The sequence below is a fragment of the Diabrotica virgifera genome, chromosome 6 (assembly GCF_917563875.1).
Source record: "Diabrotica virgifera virgifera chromosome 6, PGI_DIABVI_V3a".
Taxonomy (NCBI): domain Eukaryota; kingdom Metazoa; phylum Arthropoda; class Insecta; order Coleoptera; family Chrysomelidae; genus Diabrotica; species Diabrotica virgifera.
This window is the reverse complement of record NC_065448.1, coordinates 27,693,558-27,707,848: the sequence shown is the minus strand read 5'-3', so window position 1 is coordinate 27,707,848 and position 14,291 is coordinate 27,693,558. Positions and strand designations below refer to the sequence as shown.

Here is a 14,291-nt window from a genome sequence, read left to right as displayed (position 1 = left end):
TTTACATATATTTTTATATTGTTCTGAAGCTGCTTCTTTGTGATATCGTATGCAATATACTATTTTATTGTGAAATAATCCACGATTTAGTTAAAAATAAAATTTATTAACGTTTCAACTTCCAAGTCGGAAATCGTTATTGAAATACAAAATCTTAATTAATATTTTAGTACTCATTAATAAGTTGAATTAAAATTTATTATATTAATTTATATTTTATATTTCGATAACTGCTTCCGAAGTGGAAGTTAAAACGTCAATAAATTTCATTTTTCACTTAAATTGTGGCTTTTTTCCCAATAAAATAGTAAATCATATATTTTTATTAACTAAACTTATGCCTGGTAGCACCAACAAATCTTAAACTCAGCTCAGCTCATAGATATGGCCGCTTTAAGTTTCACTCACATTGCACCATAATTTTCGATTCTTATCTAAATAAATAAATAAATTAAATAATCCATTGTGCCAAGCTGAAAACTCATCTAAGACTCAATGATGCCACACATACATATATTTCGCAATCTGAGCTTAAGGCACGTCTAAAGTTTAAGATCTGTTGGTGCAACCAGGCATTAAACATCTTTATATAGGTAAGCTTTCAGAATACAAATAATGTGCAAAAGAATAAGCATTTTAAATTTTAATCAAAAGATTAAATTCAAACAAATTTTTATAAAAAAACTACAAATAATTTAAATAACTTATTAAAAACAATCACAGTGAAGGTCAAACTTTTTTTTATCTGCATCAACCACTAGGGTTATTAGTGGTAGGTTTATTAAACAAGTGGAGAAAATATTATATTTAAAATGAATATTAATGAATAAATTATATTTACTATAAGTATGGGTTGTTAAACAGTATATAAAATCAAAATGTACCTACAATTATGTAGAAAAAAGTTTTATTCATCTAAGAAACATACAGTGTGTAAGTAGATACATTCACCAATCTATTTTGAGACAAAATTCTATTCTGTAGAGATTTAAGGTACCAGTATCACGAAGAAATAAAGTTGATGTCTCCAAATAAAGGAAAGCCAAACATGTTATTTAGGTTTGTTGCTTCGTTATCCTGCTATTAGTTATCTCAAAATAAAAACTAATTGTATTTTTGCAAAACAGTCACTATGAAAAACCACGAGAAACTTTCTTTACATGTCTATGAGGAAAACCGTTGATTGAAATATTATGTAAAACATATTAGTGAACATAAACAATAACAATAAACAAGACAAAAAATACGGAAGCGGGAAAAATAAATATCTGTCATATTGCCATATTGGTTCTGTTTTTGTTTATTAACATGAGAAAGAAAGAGATTAACCGTCCTTTCTACAGCTAAGAAGTGGTAGTTTGAGGAGGATTTTTATTCTACAAGGGTGGGGATAAAATTCGACTGGAAACGACCATTCTATTCATCGTGATACCAAATTTACGCTTGCAGGCGATAATCGACGGTTGCTAGGCAACGTGACGTCAGCATTCTACCATTCTACCGATCGTGATCCCACCGCTGATATGGTTTAGAACGATTACATCACGGTCGCCAACAAATAGTGCTGGCGAATCGCCTCGTAGCGAAGCCATAAAAAAAGAGAAGAAGAAGAATTTTGCCTGTTTGCTTGGTTTCTCGCTAGGGCGGCGGTGGCGTCAGTGCTGCCAATTTAGTTGTTTTTGTGCCATCCGTATTGACAGTTCATTGGTTAAAATTTCAATTTGTTTGTTTATATTGTAATTTTGTAATGAATTAATATTGTAATTTAAACTGAGTCCGAGTGTGGACCAATGAACTGTCAATACGGATGGAATAGGCACAAAGACAACTAACGCAGCCACGATACAAGAGAGAGGTCCTAGAGAGAGACAGACAAGGTGGTGGAAACTTTGACAGGCCGTGTAATTTGAGTTGTCTATATCAACTTAAATCGGGGAAATATAAAAGTAAAATTCTAAATATAAAAGTAACATAAAAACATAATCAAGGACTACTTCTTCACTTTATATAAAACAGTCACTAATTTAGTATTTAAATAGTTTTAAAATTATTTAACTCCCAAATACTTTAGGAAAGTAGGTATTTGTTTTGATAAATACAAATAACAATTCTGAAAAGTATTTAAACACCAAGTATGGCACTGTGTACTCTATTTATCCCCTAAATACAAAAAAGTGGTTAAATTTTGAAATATGTACTGCCAATCAGCATTAGGCCTTAGCCAAGTTAAAATATAAGTTAAAATATTCAACGAACTGTAAATACTGATTCAATCGGGTCCATTTATATAGGCAACTCAAATTACACGGCCTGTCAAATTCTCCAACACCTTGTCTGTCTCTCTCTAGGACCTCTCTCTTGTATGTTGGTGTCAATCTTGCTTCACTATTTGAATGGGACATGACCATTCCATCCGTATTGACAGTTCATTGGTGTGGACACATTGTGTGGATGTGAATGCCCTGGTGTAAAATTATCATTAGAATAGAATACATAAAATCAAGTTTACATAAAATGGAAGTGAAACAAGAATTTATTGAGGAAACATGCAAAATAGAAATAGAGTATAACGACTTGGATGATGCTCTTCTAGATGGCTTTAAATGTGAAATCAAAGAGGAATCCAATAGCCAAAGTACCCATGGCACATATGATTCTTTTGACTTAAAGAAATGTCCCATAAAAACTGAAATAGAACAACATGGAAATGCCCTCAATCCATTTGAAGAAAACCAAGGAACTGAAAAAGGTTAGTAACTAAATATTTAGTCCTCCCATATTTAGAAATATTGTAAAAAGGTAAACTGTTCAGCCCTAGGCCTTCAAGGCCTGTTGAGCTTAATACAAAAATATTTTAGCCAGTATAATTTTGATCCTAATTTAAATTTAAGGGCATGTGTGTGTTATTCTAGAGTCACACAGTAAAGACCGATTTATGTTACAACAGGGACATAGACAGGACAGGCAAGTTGGAGGATCGTATGATATGAAAAGCATTGGCTAGTTGATCTTACAACGGGGCGACACCGGGAAGTACCAAGGACATGCGATTTCTATTGTTTTGCACACTGTGCTGTCCATGTCCCGCTGCAACATAAATCAGCTTTAATGCCTTTTCATAGGGATTCATTATACACACACCAGCAAAATTAATGGAACACCTTAAAAATGGGACATGTTTAGTGATGTAAAATTTCCGGGAAGATTCAAATGCCGGAAAGTTTACGGGAATATTGGAAACTTTCGGAAACTTATGGAAATATTGCATTTTTATTAAAATTATTTTAATAAATTATACAAATCAGTAGTTAGCTTTACTTATTTTTGTGGTATTACGAATACAGAAAAAATCTGTTAAAAATTAAATGTCCAAAATTTTAAAATTTAACTTAATTAAAAAAAATACTCGGAATATTTGTTATTAGTCGTTATAATTAAAAATAAAAAAGTATTTTATTTAAAAATATATTAAAATAAAAAGATAACATACAATAACCAAACCAAAATTGATTATTCGCGGTGTGCAAGTACTTGGAAGGGATTCGTGAAACGATCGTGCGCGAATAGAGGAGAAATATTGCAACTTTCTTAAATAATTCATATTGTCAATTGAATTTGTCAAATTGACGTACATTTCATATCTACTGTCATTGAAGGAGAAAAATTATATGTTGCTCCACAATATTCATATGATATGCAATTATTATATAAAGGTAAATTTAATTAATTGTATTTTGCTTGCAGTACTGCATTTTAATAACTATTTTATTTACTACATACAATTGTTTACGTTTTCATCACATAACCTGAATCTTATTTGTTCTTCTTATTATTTTTTTGGGATATGGCCTTGATAATTATCCAGCAACCAGGACTAACATAATTGGTCAATACAATTAAAAGTGCGAATAAAAGTGCAGGGCGTAGAAATAGGTGTCGCTTTGCGCAACTTGCACGGTCCCAATATAGGTACTTACTTCAGGTAATCTGCATTCCTATATATTATTAAAGCAGGAACTCTTTTCTTAACAAATAATAATAAAAGACACTACAAAATTCTAAGGAATTATAATTACAAAATATATAAATAAGTAAGAGTCTATTCTTGTGAGTCAACGAAATTGTCTTCACACAAGCTGGACTCTGTATTATGAAGAGAATATAATGAAGAGTCTCTCTCCGTCTCGCTTAATCTTTAATTTTCTGATATGGATTAAGAGTCGTGCCCTGCTTCCAAAAGATGAGGTATAGAAAGGCTCTCATCACATACCATTTTTCCATGTTTATGATTTTTTAGTGAGTTCTTCATTATGAGCTATTAACTTTCCTGCTCTATCTATAGTCAGTATATTTCTCCTTTTATTATGTATGAAAGAGTATGTGCTATAACTACGATCTGTTTCAGCGAAGGAAGCTGGTAACCTCAGTATTGTAATTGCCAAATCTCTTAAAGAAGTTTTGGTGCACATTCCTTGTCACCAGCTTATACAATCAACTGATCGTGCTGAAAGCCAAATAAAATCCATTGACCAAAGGTCTGCTTTTGCACAGAACTTTGTTAGTTCTGTAAAAACGTTTTCTTTTTTGTCAACAAACTTGGGATGATTGGTTAATACCTTGTCTATACACTGCATAGCTAATATATGCTCTTCATCAGTGAGGCTTTGTCCTGTTAAAGAAGAATCAAGCAAGTTTCCAGCATAGTGCACAGGCTTCACTGTCATTTCTTTTCTTTTTTCTAATTTAGATAAGCATTCCTTTTCCTTAGACTTATTGATTGGAAGTAATGGAATATTTTCGGTAAAAATATTTTCTCTATCCTTAAATGCCTCGACAACCTGAGGTATTTTAAACATATTGCCTTCCAATAAAGTCTAATCCATTTCACAATTGGCGTTAGCACAACTGCTACTTTTTATAACTTTATCCAAAATATTTCATCATTCAGACATTTCTGTATGTTATTTATACAATTAAGAATTGAACTCCATCTAGTTTTTACAGGAAGTTTTAATGATAGTATAACTTTATTGTAGTTTTGAATTTTTCTTTTTTTATTATTTCTCTTTTGAAATATTCCCATGCATTATACCTATATACAACCACAATAAAGATGCACTAGAAATAAACAAACCAAGACACATTGAATGTTCGAGGAGGACTCCCAAATCATGATTTACAATGTATTAACATTGTAAATCCTAAATCATGATTTGCAAAGTTTATACATTTTAAATCATGATTCCTACTCCTCGTAATATTCAACGTGTATGGGTTTGTTTATTTCTAGTGCATCTTTATTATAATTTTAGTATAGCTTTAGGCATTTTAGTATAAAAATAATGAAGGTAATGTTCAAAACAATGTTCCTTTTGTCCTTGGCAGTGGTATAGGTTCACCGGCCGTGTGAATTAAATAGCGCTACTTCCATGTAAATTCAAATTACGTCACTGACTCTTATGTCCAAAAGGCTCTTGGAAATATTCTCAAAAGTTCTCGGGAATATTATGGAAAGTTCTCGGAAACATTCTTGAAAGTTCTCGGAAATATTCTCGAGAATTTTCCATTGAAAGTTTCCTGGAATATTCGCGGTCAGGAGAATATTTCCATTTTTTATAGGCGAATATTCTCGAAAACTTTCCAATGTTCGCGAATATTCGCTTGGAAATATTCTCGACTCACATCACTAGACATGTTAGATGTTTTGAATTTCCTAAACCATTTGTCCGATTTGAGTGAATTTTTAGTATGTTATAGCCTTATTATTTAAGAATATTGGTGTTGCTAGACAGGTAAATGTCATTTTATACTGGGTGTAACAATCATACTGTGTATTTTCCTTACAGTTCGGAACACCCTGTGGAATATTCCAGCATATTATATCATCATCATTCTCTTTGCCTTATCCCTATGCGGGGTCAGCTTCCCTAATTGCATTTCTCCACACAATTCTATCTTGGGTCATATCAATGTTAATCCCCTTTACCAACATGTCGGCCGTCTAAATTCAAAACCAAGTAAGGGACATATTTTTCATAATCACTTTTTTCAGATGTGTCCTATACTTGGAAAATTCTCTATCGAATGCGCTTATTCCAGTTGTCGTAGGAGTCGTATTTTTAAGGATATACAATATCAAAACCTAGTAAGTACTCGACTGAAATGCATTTAAAAAATTTAAAACACGGTACAGCTCCATTGCAATTTAATAACCCAGTAAATACAAGGAGGTGCTAGGTTTTAAAGCAGCAAAATTCCCATACTTGGTTTTTCATTTTGTTATAGAGTCTTACTAAGTATTTAAATTTGTAAATGCAAACGCACCCCACTCTATTTTTTTTTCAACACACGTCTCGCCAAGTTAGACTACAAGACAAACTGTTTTGGTTTGGTCAGTGTAATTTAGATAAGGCGTGTGAGGAGTAGTATTACTCAGAGAAATCTAGTACGTCGTAAGTATATTTTTCTTTACGTCTTTTAGACTAAATTGTTATTTTAATTTTATTAAAATATACCAACTATTTTTAACTTAAGTTTGTCGCAGGTTGGTTGCAATCGATTAGTAACATGTAATAAACAATTGATTTTCATTATTGTCAAGGTGTTTGATTTGGAAAATAGGTAACTAGGGGAGATGGGGGTAATGAGAGCCAGTGGGTAATGGGAGCCACCTTATTATTACGGATTGGAATGCCTTAATATATATACTGATACTATCTACTAAACTTGCTGTTAATGAATATTTCTTTCAGAAAGTCACTTATAAAAGCATAGATACAAACAATGTGTTCGAATCTATTCAGCATAACAATGTCCCAATACCACCGTCGGACCCAATTAATGTTGGATGCTTGAAACAAGAATAAAGAAAACTTCTGTTGGAGTGAAAGTAAAAAGAAAGATATACTCCAACAGAAGTAAGGAAAAAGATGAAAGTAACTGTGGGACAAAAATGAAAATAGATGGGATGTAAAGAAGAGAGTAAAGTGGCTTCTACATTGAGAAGCCGCAGTAGGAAAAATACTACTTTCCAGTAGTATTAGTGGAGGAAAGTGGAAGGATGTAGAACTGAAGAGAAGGGGATATTAAAAGGGATAGAAGTAGAAGTATGAAGAGACAGAGGCAAACTGAATAGAGTTGGCTAGCAAGAGATGCAAGAGAACAACTTGACACTCAAGGATGGATAAGGCTCGTTTGCATGCCTGTCGAAGAACAGTAGCTCTGTAGAAACAAAAAAATACATTTTTTTCAAATAAACTTTTTTATCCGATGCCTAGATTTTGTGTGAAGAAAATGTATTTTTTTGTTCTCCTTAATGGCGGTACAGGCTCGTTTTTTTAATATTGTATTTAATTACAGAGTTCCACATATTAATGGTACATTCCATGTCAAATCACTCAGGCAAAAAATTTTGGATCTCCGATTTGTCTGAAAATTGGTATATAGCTTCTGCGTGACGTAAAAATAAGATATTTAAAGTCAAAAAATCTTCTTCTTTTTTTCTCAAAATGTTATTTTATGCGATTTTACAGTGATTTGGTGTTTATTTAAACAAATTTGCATTTTCTGTCGTAAAGTATCAATGAAAAACATAATATTTTAATAGAAAGAACTCAATAATGTCATTATATGGCATTATAACAAGTGATTTTGAATCAAAACAAGTTTTTGATCAAATTTTATAGTGTAAAAAACGTTAAAATACCGTTTTTTACATTTTCCTCCATTCCCAAAATACATTATCATCGATTTGGCTGAAAATTTGCCCACAGATAGCCAAAAGATAGGACTTAATGCCCGATTTCACCAACGATACCTAAATATTTAAGAATTACCTAAGTGGATTTAGGTACTTCCTAACTCTAAAACGGATTTCACCATACGATAAGAATTGCCTAAACCGCTTAAGCATTACCTTACGTTAGGATACGGATTTCGATCTCTCTAAACTTTAGGTATTACTTATCGTTGACAGTCGGGTTATATTTTTACAATTTTGACTAATGTACTTGTGACGTTTGTCAATAATTTGCTTCTTACCTTAATTTTTCTGTTATTCTGTAATATTAGGTATATTATTAACATAAGACATAAAAACACCATTTCTATTCCTTATCATCGTACACAGCAATACAAGCAGTCTTTTACATATCAAATAGCCCAAGTTATGAATAAATATACTACTGGTACTAATTTTACTCAAAACAAATTTAGAAGGTTCGTTATTGAAAAATTAGGAAATATTGCATAGGTAGAGTTGGCTGACATGGTATGAGTAGAGCTTACATTCAAAGCGCATATTGGTAAACTGTTAATTAATGTTACATTTTGATTTATTTTTATTTAAATGTTAGTAGGTAACCTATTATACATAATCCTAGGTATATTTTTTTTTTATTATTTGTTTTGCCCAGGTTAGCTGAACAGACAGGACATGTATTCTGCCCCGCATTATACATCTCCTGAACTGAAACTCGCCTGGAGCTTTTTTTTAAACTAATATTCATTATGTGAATAATATTATAGAATGAATAAAGGCCTTTATTATTATTATCCAGATTTAGCCATACGGCTCACACTCCCTCTAAGGGGAAAATTGACTCATCCCAGATACCTACGGTATCAAAAGGATTGTGCTCTGGTGGGACTCTTTCCGTGTTATCGAGCCCTAGGTGACTTGGAATGCAGGTGTATCTCCCAAAAATTTTCGTACACTTCTGGCCGTCGCAAGTAGTACAGCTTTCTGCATGGTCTTATAAAGATGTTCATTGAGACCCAGCTTTTTTATGCTTTCGAGGAGGGTCTTCGGAATGACTCCAGTAGTAGATATAACAATAGGTATCGTCTGGGTACTTTGCATTCTCCACTGTCTCCGTATTTGAATTTCCAGATCTCTATACTTGGCGATCTTTTCAGTAAATTTACTACGTAGATTATTGTTGTTAGGTATCGCCACATCAATTAGTGTTGTTTGTCTTGTTAATTTATTAACTAGTACGAGATCTGGTCTATTATGTGCCACTGTTTGGTCTGTGAGCACACTGCGGTCCCAGTATAGCTTGTAGTTGCCATCCTCAAGCATACTCTCAGGAACGTATTGATAATATGGGAGATGGTCCGTTTGGAGAAGTCCCAACTTATTAGCTATCTCTTGATGAAGGATTTTTCCCACTGCGTCATGCCGTTCCTTATATTCAGTTGCAGCAAATGCCTGGCAGCCCCCTGTAATATGTTGGATGGTTTCTTGGGCTTGACATCCATATCGGCATCTGTCGTTTTGAACCTGAGGGTCTTTGACGATATATTTCAGGTAATTTCTGGTTGGTATAACCTGATCCTGAATGGCCAGTAATGAACCCTCCGTTTCAGGGAACATCTTTCCTGATGTCAACCAATAGTTCGACGCTATATTGTCGACATAGTCTTGGCTAACTTCATTGGGATGTCGCCCGTGCAGAGGTTTACCCATCCAGGTGCGCAGTTTTTCATCCTTAGTAAGGTGGTTTATGCGCATTTCTGGTTCCCTCAGTTTGATCGGTGTTGTGTCATCTACTGCGCAAATTGCGCGGTGTAGAGTAGATGTCTCAGCCTGCATCTGAAAATAAGTTCTTAAATTAGCAATCTGTTTATCTAATTGCTCACCTGTATCCATAAGTCCTCTTCCTCCTAAATACCGGGGTAATGTCGTTCGTTCTACTGCACTTTTAGGGTGGTGTTTTTGTGCCTTTGTGAGGTGTGTTCGTACTTTTCGCTGAAGATTTTCTATATCCGTTTTTGTCCACTTAACAATACCAAATGAATAGCTAAGCGCGGAACAAGCGTAGGTGTTCAGTGCCTTAAACAAATTTTTACTGTTAAGCTGTGAACGAAGCAGCTGTTTAACCCTTCTTATAAACTCAGTAGTTATCTCAGTTTTCATTTGCTTATGGTCAATTTTCCGCGCCTGCTTTACTCCAAGATATTTGTACATATCGTTATCGCCCATGGCCTCGATGTTCTGGCCATTTTGCATATCGAATCCACCGGGCTGTACCTTTCCTTTGACTATATTCAAAACACGGCACTTGTCTAGACCGAACTGCATACTAATATCATTAGAGAATGTTTCTACAGTTTTTAGCATCTCTTCTAGGTGTTCTCGAGTGGAAGCCATTAATTTCAAATCATCCATATACAACAGATGATTGAGCTTCGCTACTACAGTATTATTGCTTTTAATGCTAAAACCTGAGTCTGTGGAGTTTAATAGCTGGGAAAGGGGGCTCAAAGCTAAACAGAACCACAGTGGACTCAACGAGTCTCCTTGAAACAGGCCCCGGTTGATTGCGATATTTTCGGTTTCAATATTGTTTTCACCAGGTATTTGGAGGTGAATTTTAGTCTTCCAATCTCTCATTATATGCCTTAAAAAGGTCACTATGTTATCATCGACCTTGTATATTTTCAAAATATCTATTAGCCATTCATGCGGTACTGAATCAAAGGCCTTTTTATAGTCAATAAAAGCAGTAAAAAGATTCCTTTTTTTAGTGAATGCCTGGTTAGAAATGACTGAGTCGATGATAAGCTGTTCTTTGCAGCCCATGGAACCATCGCATCCTTTCTGTTGAGGCTCTATGATATTGTTTAGAGCACAGTGTTGGTAGATACGCCGGGTTACACAGGATGTGACCAATTTATACAAAGTTGGAAGACAAGTAATTGGGCGGTACTTGGATGGATCTTGGGTGTTATTTTGATCCTTGGGTATTAAATAAGTAGTTCCCTGAGTTAGAAATGATGGTAATTCCTGCGGATTAGAAATAACATGATTAATTAATGTTGATAAGCACTCATGAATACTCCAAAACTTTTTAAGCCAGAAGTTCTGAACTCCGTCTGGTCCAGGAGATTTCCAGTTATGAAGCTCTTTGATGACATTTGAGACTTCTTCAGTCGTGAATGGTTCGTAGTTAGCAGCGACGTAGTGGTGACAGTTGTGCGTCGTATCTTCTATCCAGCCAGCATTGTTGTTAAAAGCAGCTGGTGTGGAAAGTTGATTTCCCCAAAACTCATGAATTTCTTCTTGGCTTGGGTAAGACTTGTCGACACTTTCTACGGTGGAATTGAGTTTTCGGTAAAACGCCTTCTCAGAGTTCTCAAAAAGTGCATTGTCACATTTTCGGTTGCTACTAACTTTATACCTTCTTAATCGTCCTGAATAGACGGAGAGTTTTTGTTTTAATGTATCCAGACACTGTTGGGCTGTGTTATTTTCTGGATCGTATCTCGAGTGTCTTGCAGTGCTCCGCATTATTTCTTCCACTCTCTTAATGACTTTTCTACTTGTTACACCTCTTATATATTCTGTGACTTGACCAATATCCCTACGCAGTAATTAAATTTTTCCGAGAAGTCTTTTTTCCCATGGTGCAATTCTGTTACCAGTCCTTCCGTTATTAGTACCCCGTCGTGTTCTGATCTTAACGCCCATTACATTGGCAATTGCTGTTGCTGCACAGTAGATTAGCATATGCAGATATTCCAATGTGTGGGCTTCTACGATATAATTGGGTAGGACTTCGGTGTTCACAATTTGTAACAGCGCACCTAGTTTCTTACAAGAGTTTATTCGTGGTAGCGGTGGTCTGCTAAGTGGATTTGTTCCATTAAACTCTTGTACGGCACGAGCCATTTCGTTTTCTAGACTATCGCGCAACTCGTTGTTTTCCAGCTGTGTATTGTCAGGTTGAGTTTCTGGTATGGGAATCTCAGGAATCTGCTCCTCAAGGATTTCATTAGGGACTTGATCTAAAACTAGCTCTTGGTTATTAATCTCCCGTTCGACTTCGCTTTTGATGGCATCGCGTCTAGTCTCTGGGATAAGATTATTTCTTATGATTACCCGGTATTGATCTGATACTCTTTGCTCCGATACTTGAATATCTGGGTACTCCCTGCAAAATTATTATTATTTTTATTATTTTATTATTATTATTATCCAGATTTAGCCATACGGCTCACACTCCCTCTAAGGGGAAAATTGACTCATCCCAGATACCTACGGTATCAAAAGGATTGAGCTCTGGTGGGACTCTTTCCGTGTTATCGAGCCCTAGGTGACTTGGAATGCAGGTGTATCTCCCAAAAATTTTCGTACACTTCTGGCCGTCGCAAGTAGTACAGCTTTCTGCATGGTCTTATAAAGATGTTCATTGAGACCCAGCTTTTTTATGCTTTCGAGGAGGGTCTTCGGAATGACTCCAGTAGTAGATATAACAATAGGTATCGTCTGGGTACTTTGCATTCTCCACTGTCTCCGTATTTGAATTTCCAGATCTCTATACTTGGCGATCTTTTCAGTAAATTTACTACGTAGATTATTGTTGTTAGGTATCGCCACATCAATTAGTGTTGTTTGTCTTGTTAATTTATTAACTAGTACGAGATCTGGTCTATTATGTGCCACTGTTTGGTCTGTGAGCACACTGCGGTCCCAGTATAGCTTGTAGTTGCCATCCTCAAGCATACTCTCAGGAACGTATTGATAATATGGGAGATGGTCCGTTTGGAGAAGTCCCAACTTGTTAGCTATCTCTTGATGAAGGATTTTTCCCACTGCGTCATGCCGTTCCTTATATTCAGTTGCAGCAAATGCCTGGCAGCCCCCTGTAATATGTTGGATGGTTTCTTGGGCTTGACATCCATATCGGCATCTGTCGTTTTGAACCTGAGGGTCTTTGACGATATATTTCAGGTAATTTCTGGTTGGTATAACCTGATCCTGAATGGCCAGTAATGAACCCTCCGTTTCAGGGAACATCTTTCCTGATGTCAACCAATAGTTCGACGCTATATTGTCGACATAGTCTTGGCTAACTTCATTGGGATGTCGCCCGTGCAGAGGTTTACCCATCCAGGTGCGCAGTTTTTCATCCTTAGTAAGGTGGTTTATGCGCATTTCTGGTTCCCTCAGTTTGATCGGTGTTGTGTCATCTACTGCGCAAATTGCGCGGTGTAGAGTAGATGTCTCAGCTTGCATCTGAAAATAAGTTCTTAAATTAGCAATCTGTTTATCTAATTGCTCACCTATATCCATAAGTCCTCTTCCTCCTAAATACCGGGGTAATGTCGTTCGTTCTACTGCACTTTTAGGGTGGTGTTTTTGTGCCTTTGTGAGGTGTGTTCGTACTTTTCGCTGAAGATTTTCTATATCCGTTTTTGTCCACTTAACAATACCAAATGAATAGCTAAGCGCGGAACAAGCGTAGGTGTTCAGTGCCTTAAACAAATTTTTACTGTTAAGCTGTGAACGAAGCAGCTGTTTAACCCTTCTTATAAACTCAGTAGTTATCTCAGTTTTCATTTGCTTATGGTCAATTTTCCGCGCCTGCTTTACTCCAAGATATTTGTACATATCGTTATCGCCCATGGCCTCGATGTTCTGGCCATTTTGCATATCGAATCCACCGGGCTGTACCTTTCCTTTGACTATATTCAAAACACGGCACTTGTCTAGACCGAACTGCATACTAATATCATTAGAGAATGTTTCTACAGTTTTTAGCATCTCTTCTAGGTGTTCTCGAGTGGAAGCCATTAATTTCAAATCATCCATATACAACAGATGATTGAGCTTCGCTACTACAGTATTATTGCTTTTAATGCTAAAACCTGAGTCTGTGGAGTTTAATAGCTGGGAAAGGGGGTTCAAAGCTAAACAGAACCACAGTGGACTCAACGAGTCTCCTTGAAACAGGCCCCGGTTGATTGCGATATTTTCGGTTTCGATATTGTTTTCACCAGGTATTTGGAGGTGAATTTTAGTCTTCCAATCTCTCATTATATGCCTTAAAAAGGTCACTATTATTATTATTAGTTGTAATTTTGTATTTTCTTTTATATTATTAATATAATATGTGTTGGAAAATATAGAAAATCCTTTGGAGTTTTTTATAGGTCTGTTAACAAAATTATGTAGTATACCTACTACCTTACAAACTAGTGTTGTGTTTCAAAAACCCATTCATGATATAACTAAAAGTGTGTCATAAAAAAATTAATAATAAAAAGCAATTTTCAACATATTATTTATTTTAAAATTATTTCATTAATGACAATTCAACTAACTTCAATTTTTCGTCATATGTGAAATTTACAACTCTTTTATTTTCCTCCATTTCACTGTACATATACAAATAACATACAAGACTATATTTATTATATACAAACTTAATGCACAAATATCTAACTACTAAATAAAATAACTATACGCTGTGAGCTCGTACGTAGAGGGGATATTTACAAATTCG

General features: G+C 35.0%; 1 protein-coding gene across 2 annotated transcripts in view; it reads left to right on the top strand.

Annotated features, from left to right (window-relative positions):
• Positions 1-1,834: 1,834 nt before the first annotated feature.
• LOC126886812 (zinc finger protein 664-like) overlaps positions 1,835-14,291 on the top strand; it is a 43,100-nt gene continuing 30,643 nt past the window's right edge. The window contains exon 1 of one of the 2 annotated variants that reach the window (XM_050653877.1): positions 1,835-2,749. In XM_050653877.1, the coding sequence (XP_050509834.1) occupies positions 2,458-2,749 (292 nt within the window). In that variant the 5' untranslated portion in view covers positions 1,835-2,457. The remainder of the gene's footprint in view (positions 2,750-14,291) is intronic. The other variant, XM_050653876.1, reaches the window with a different exon arrangement.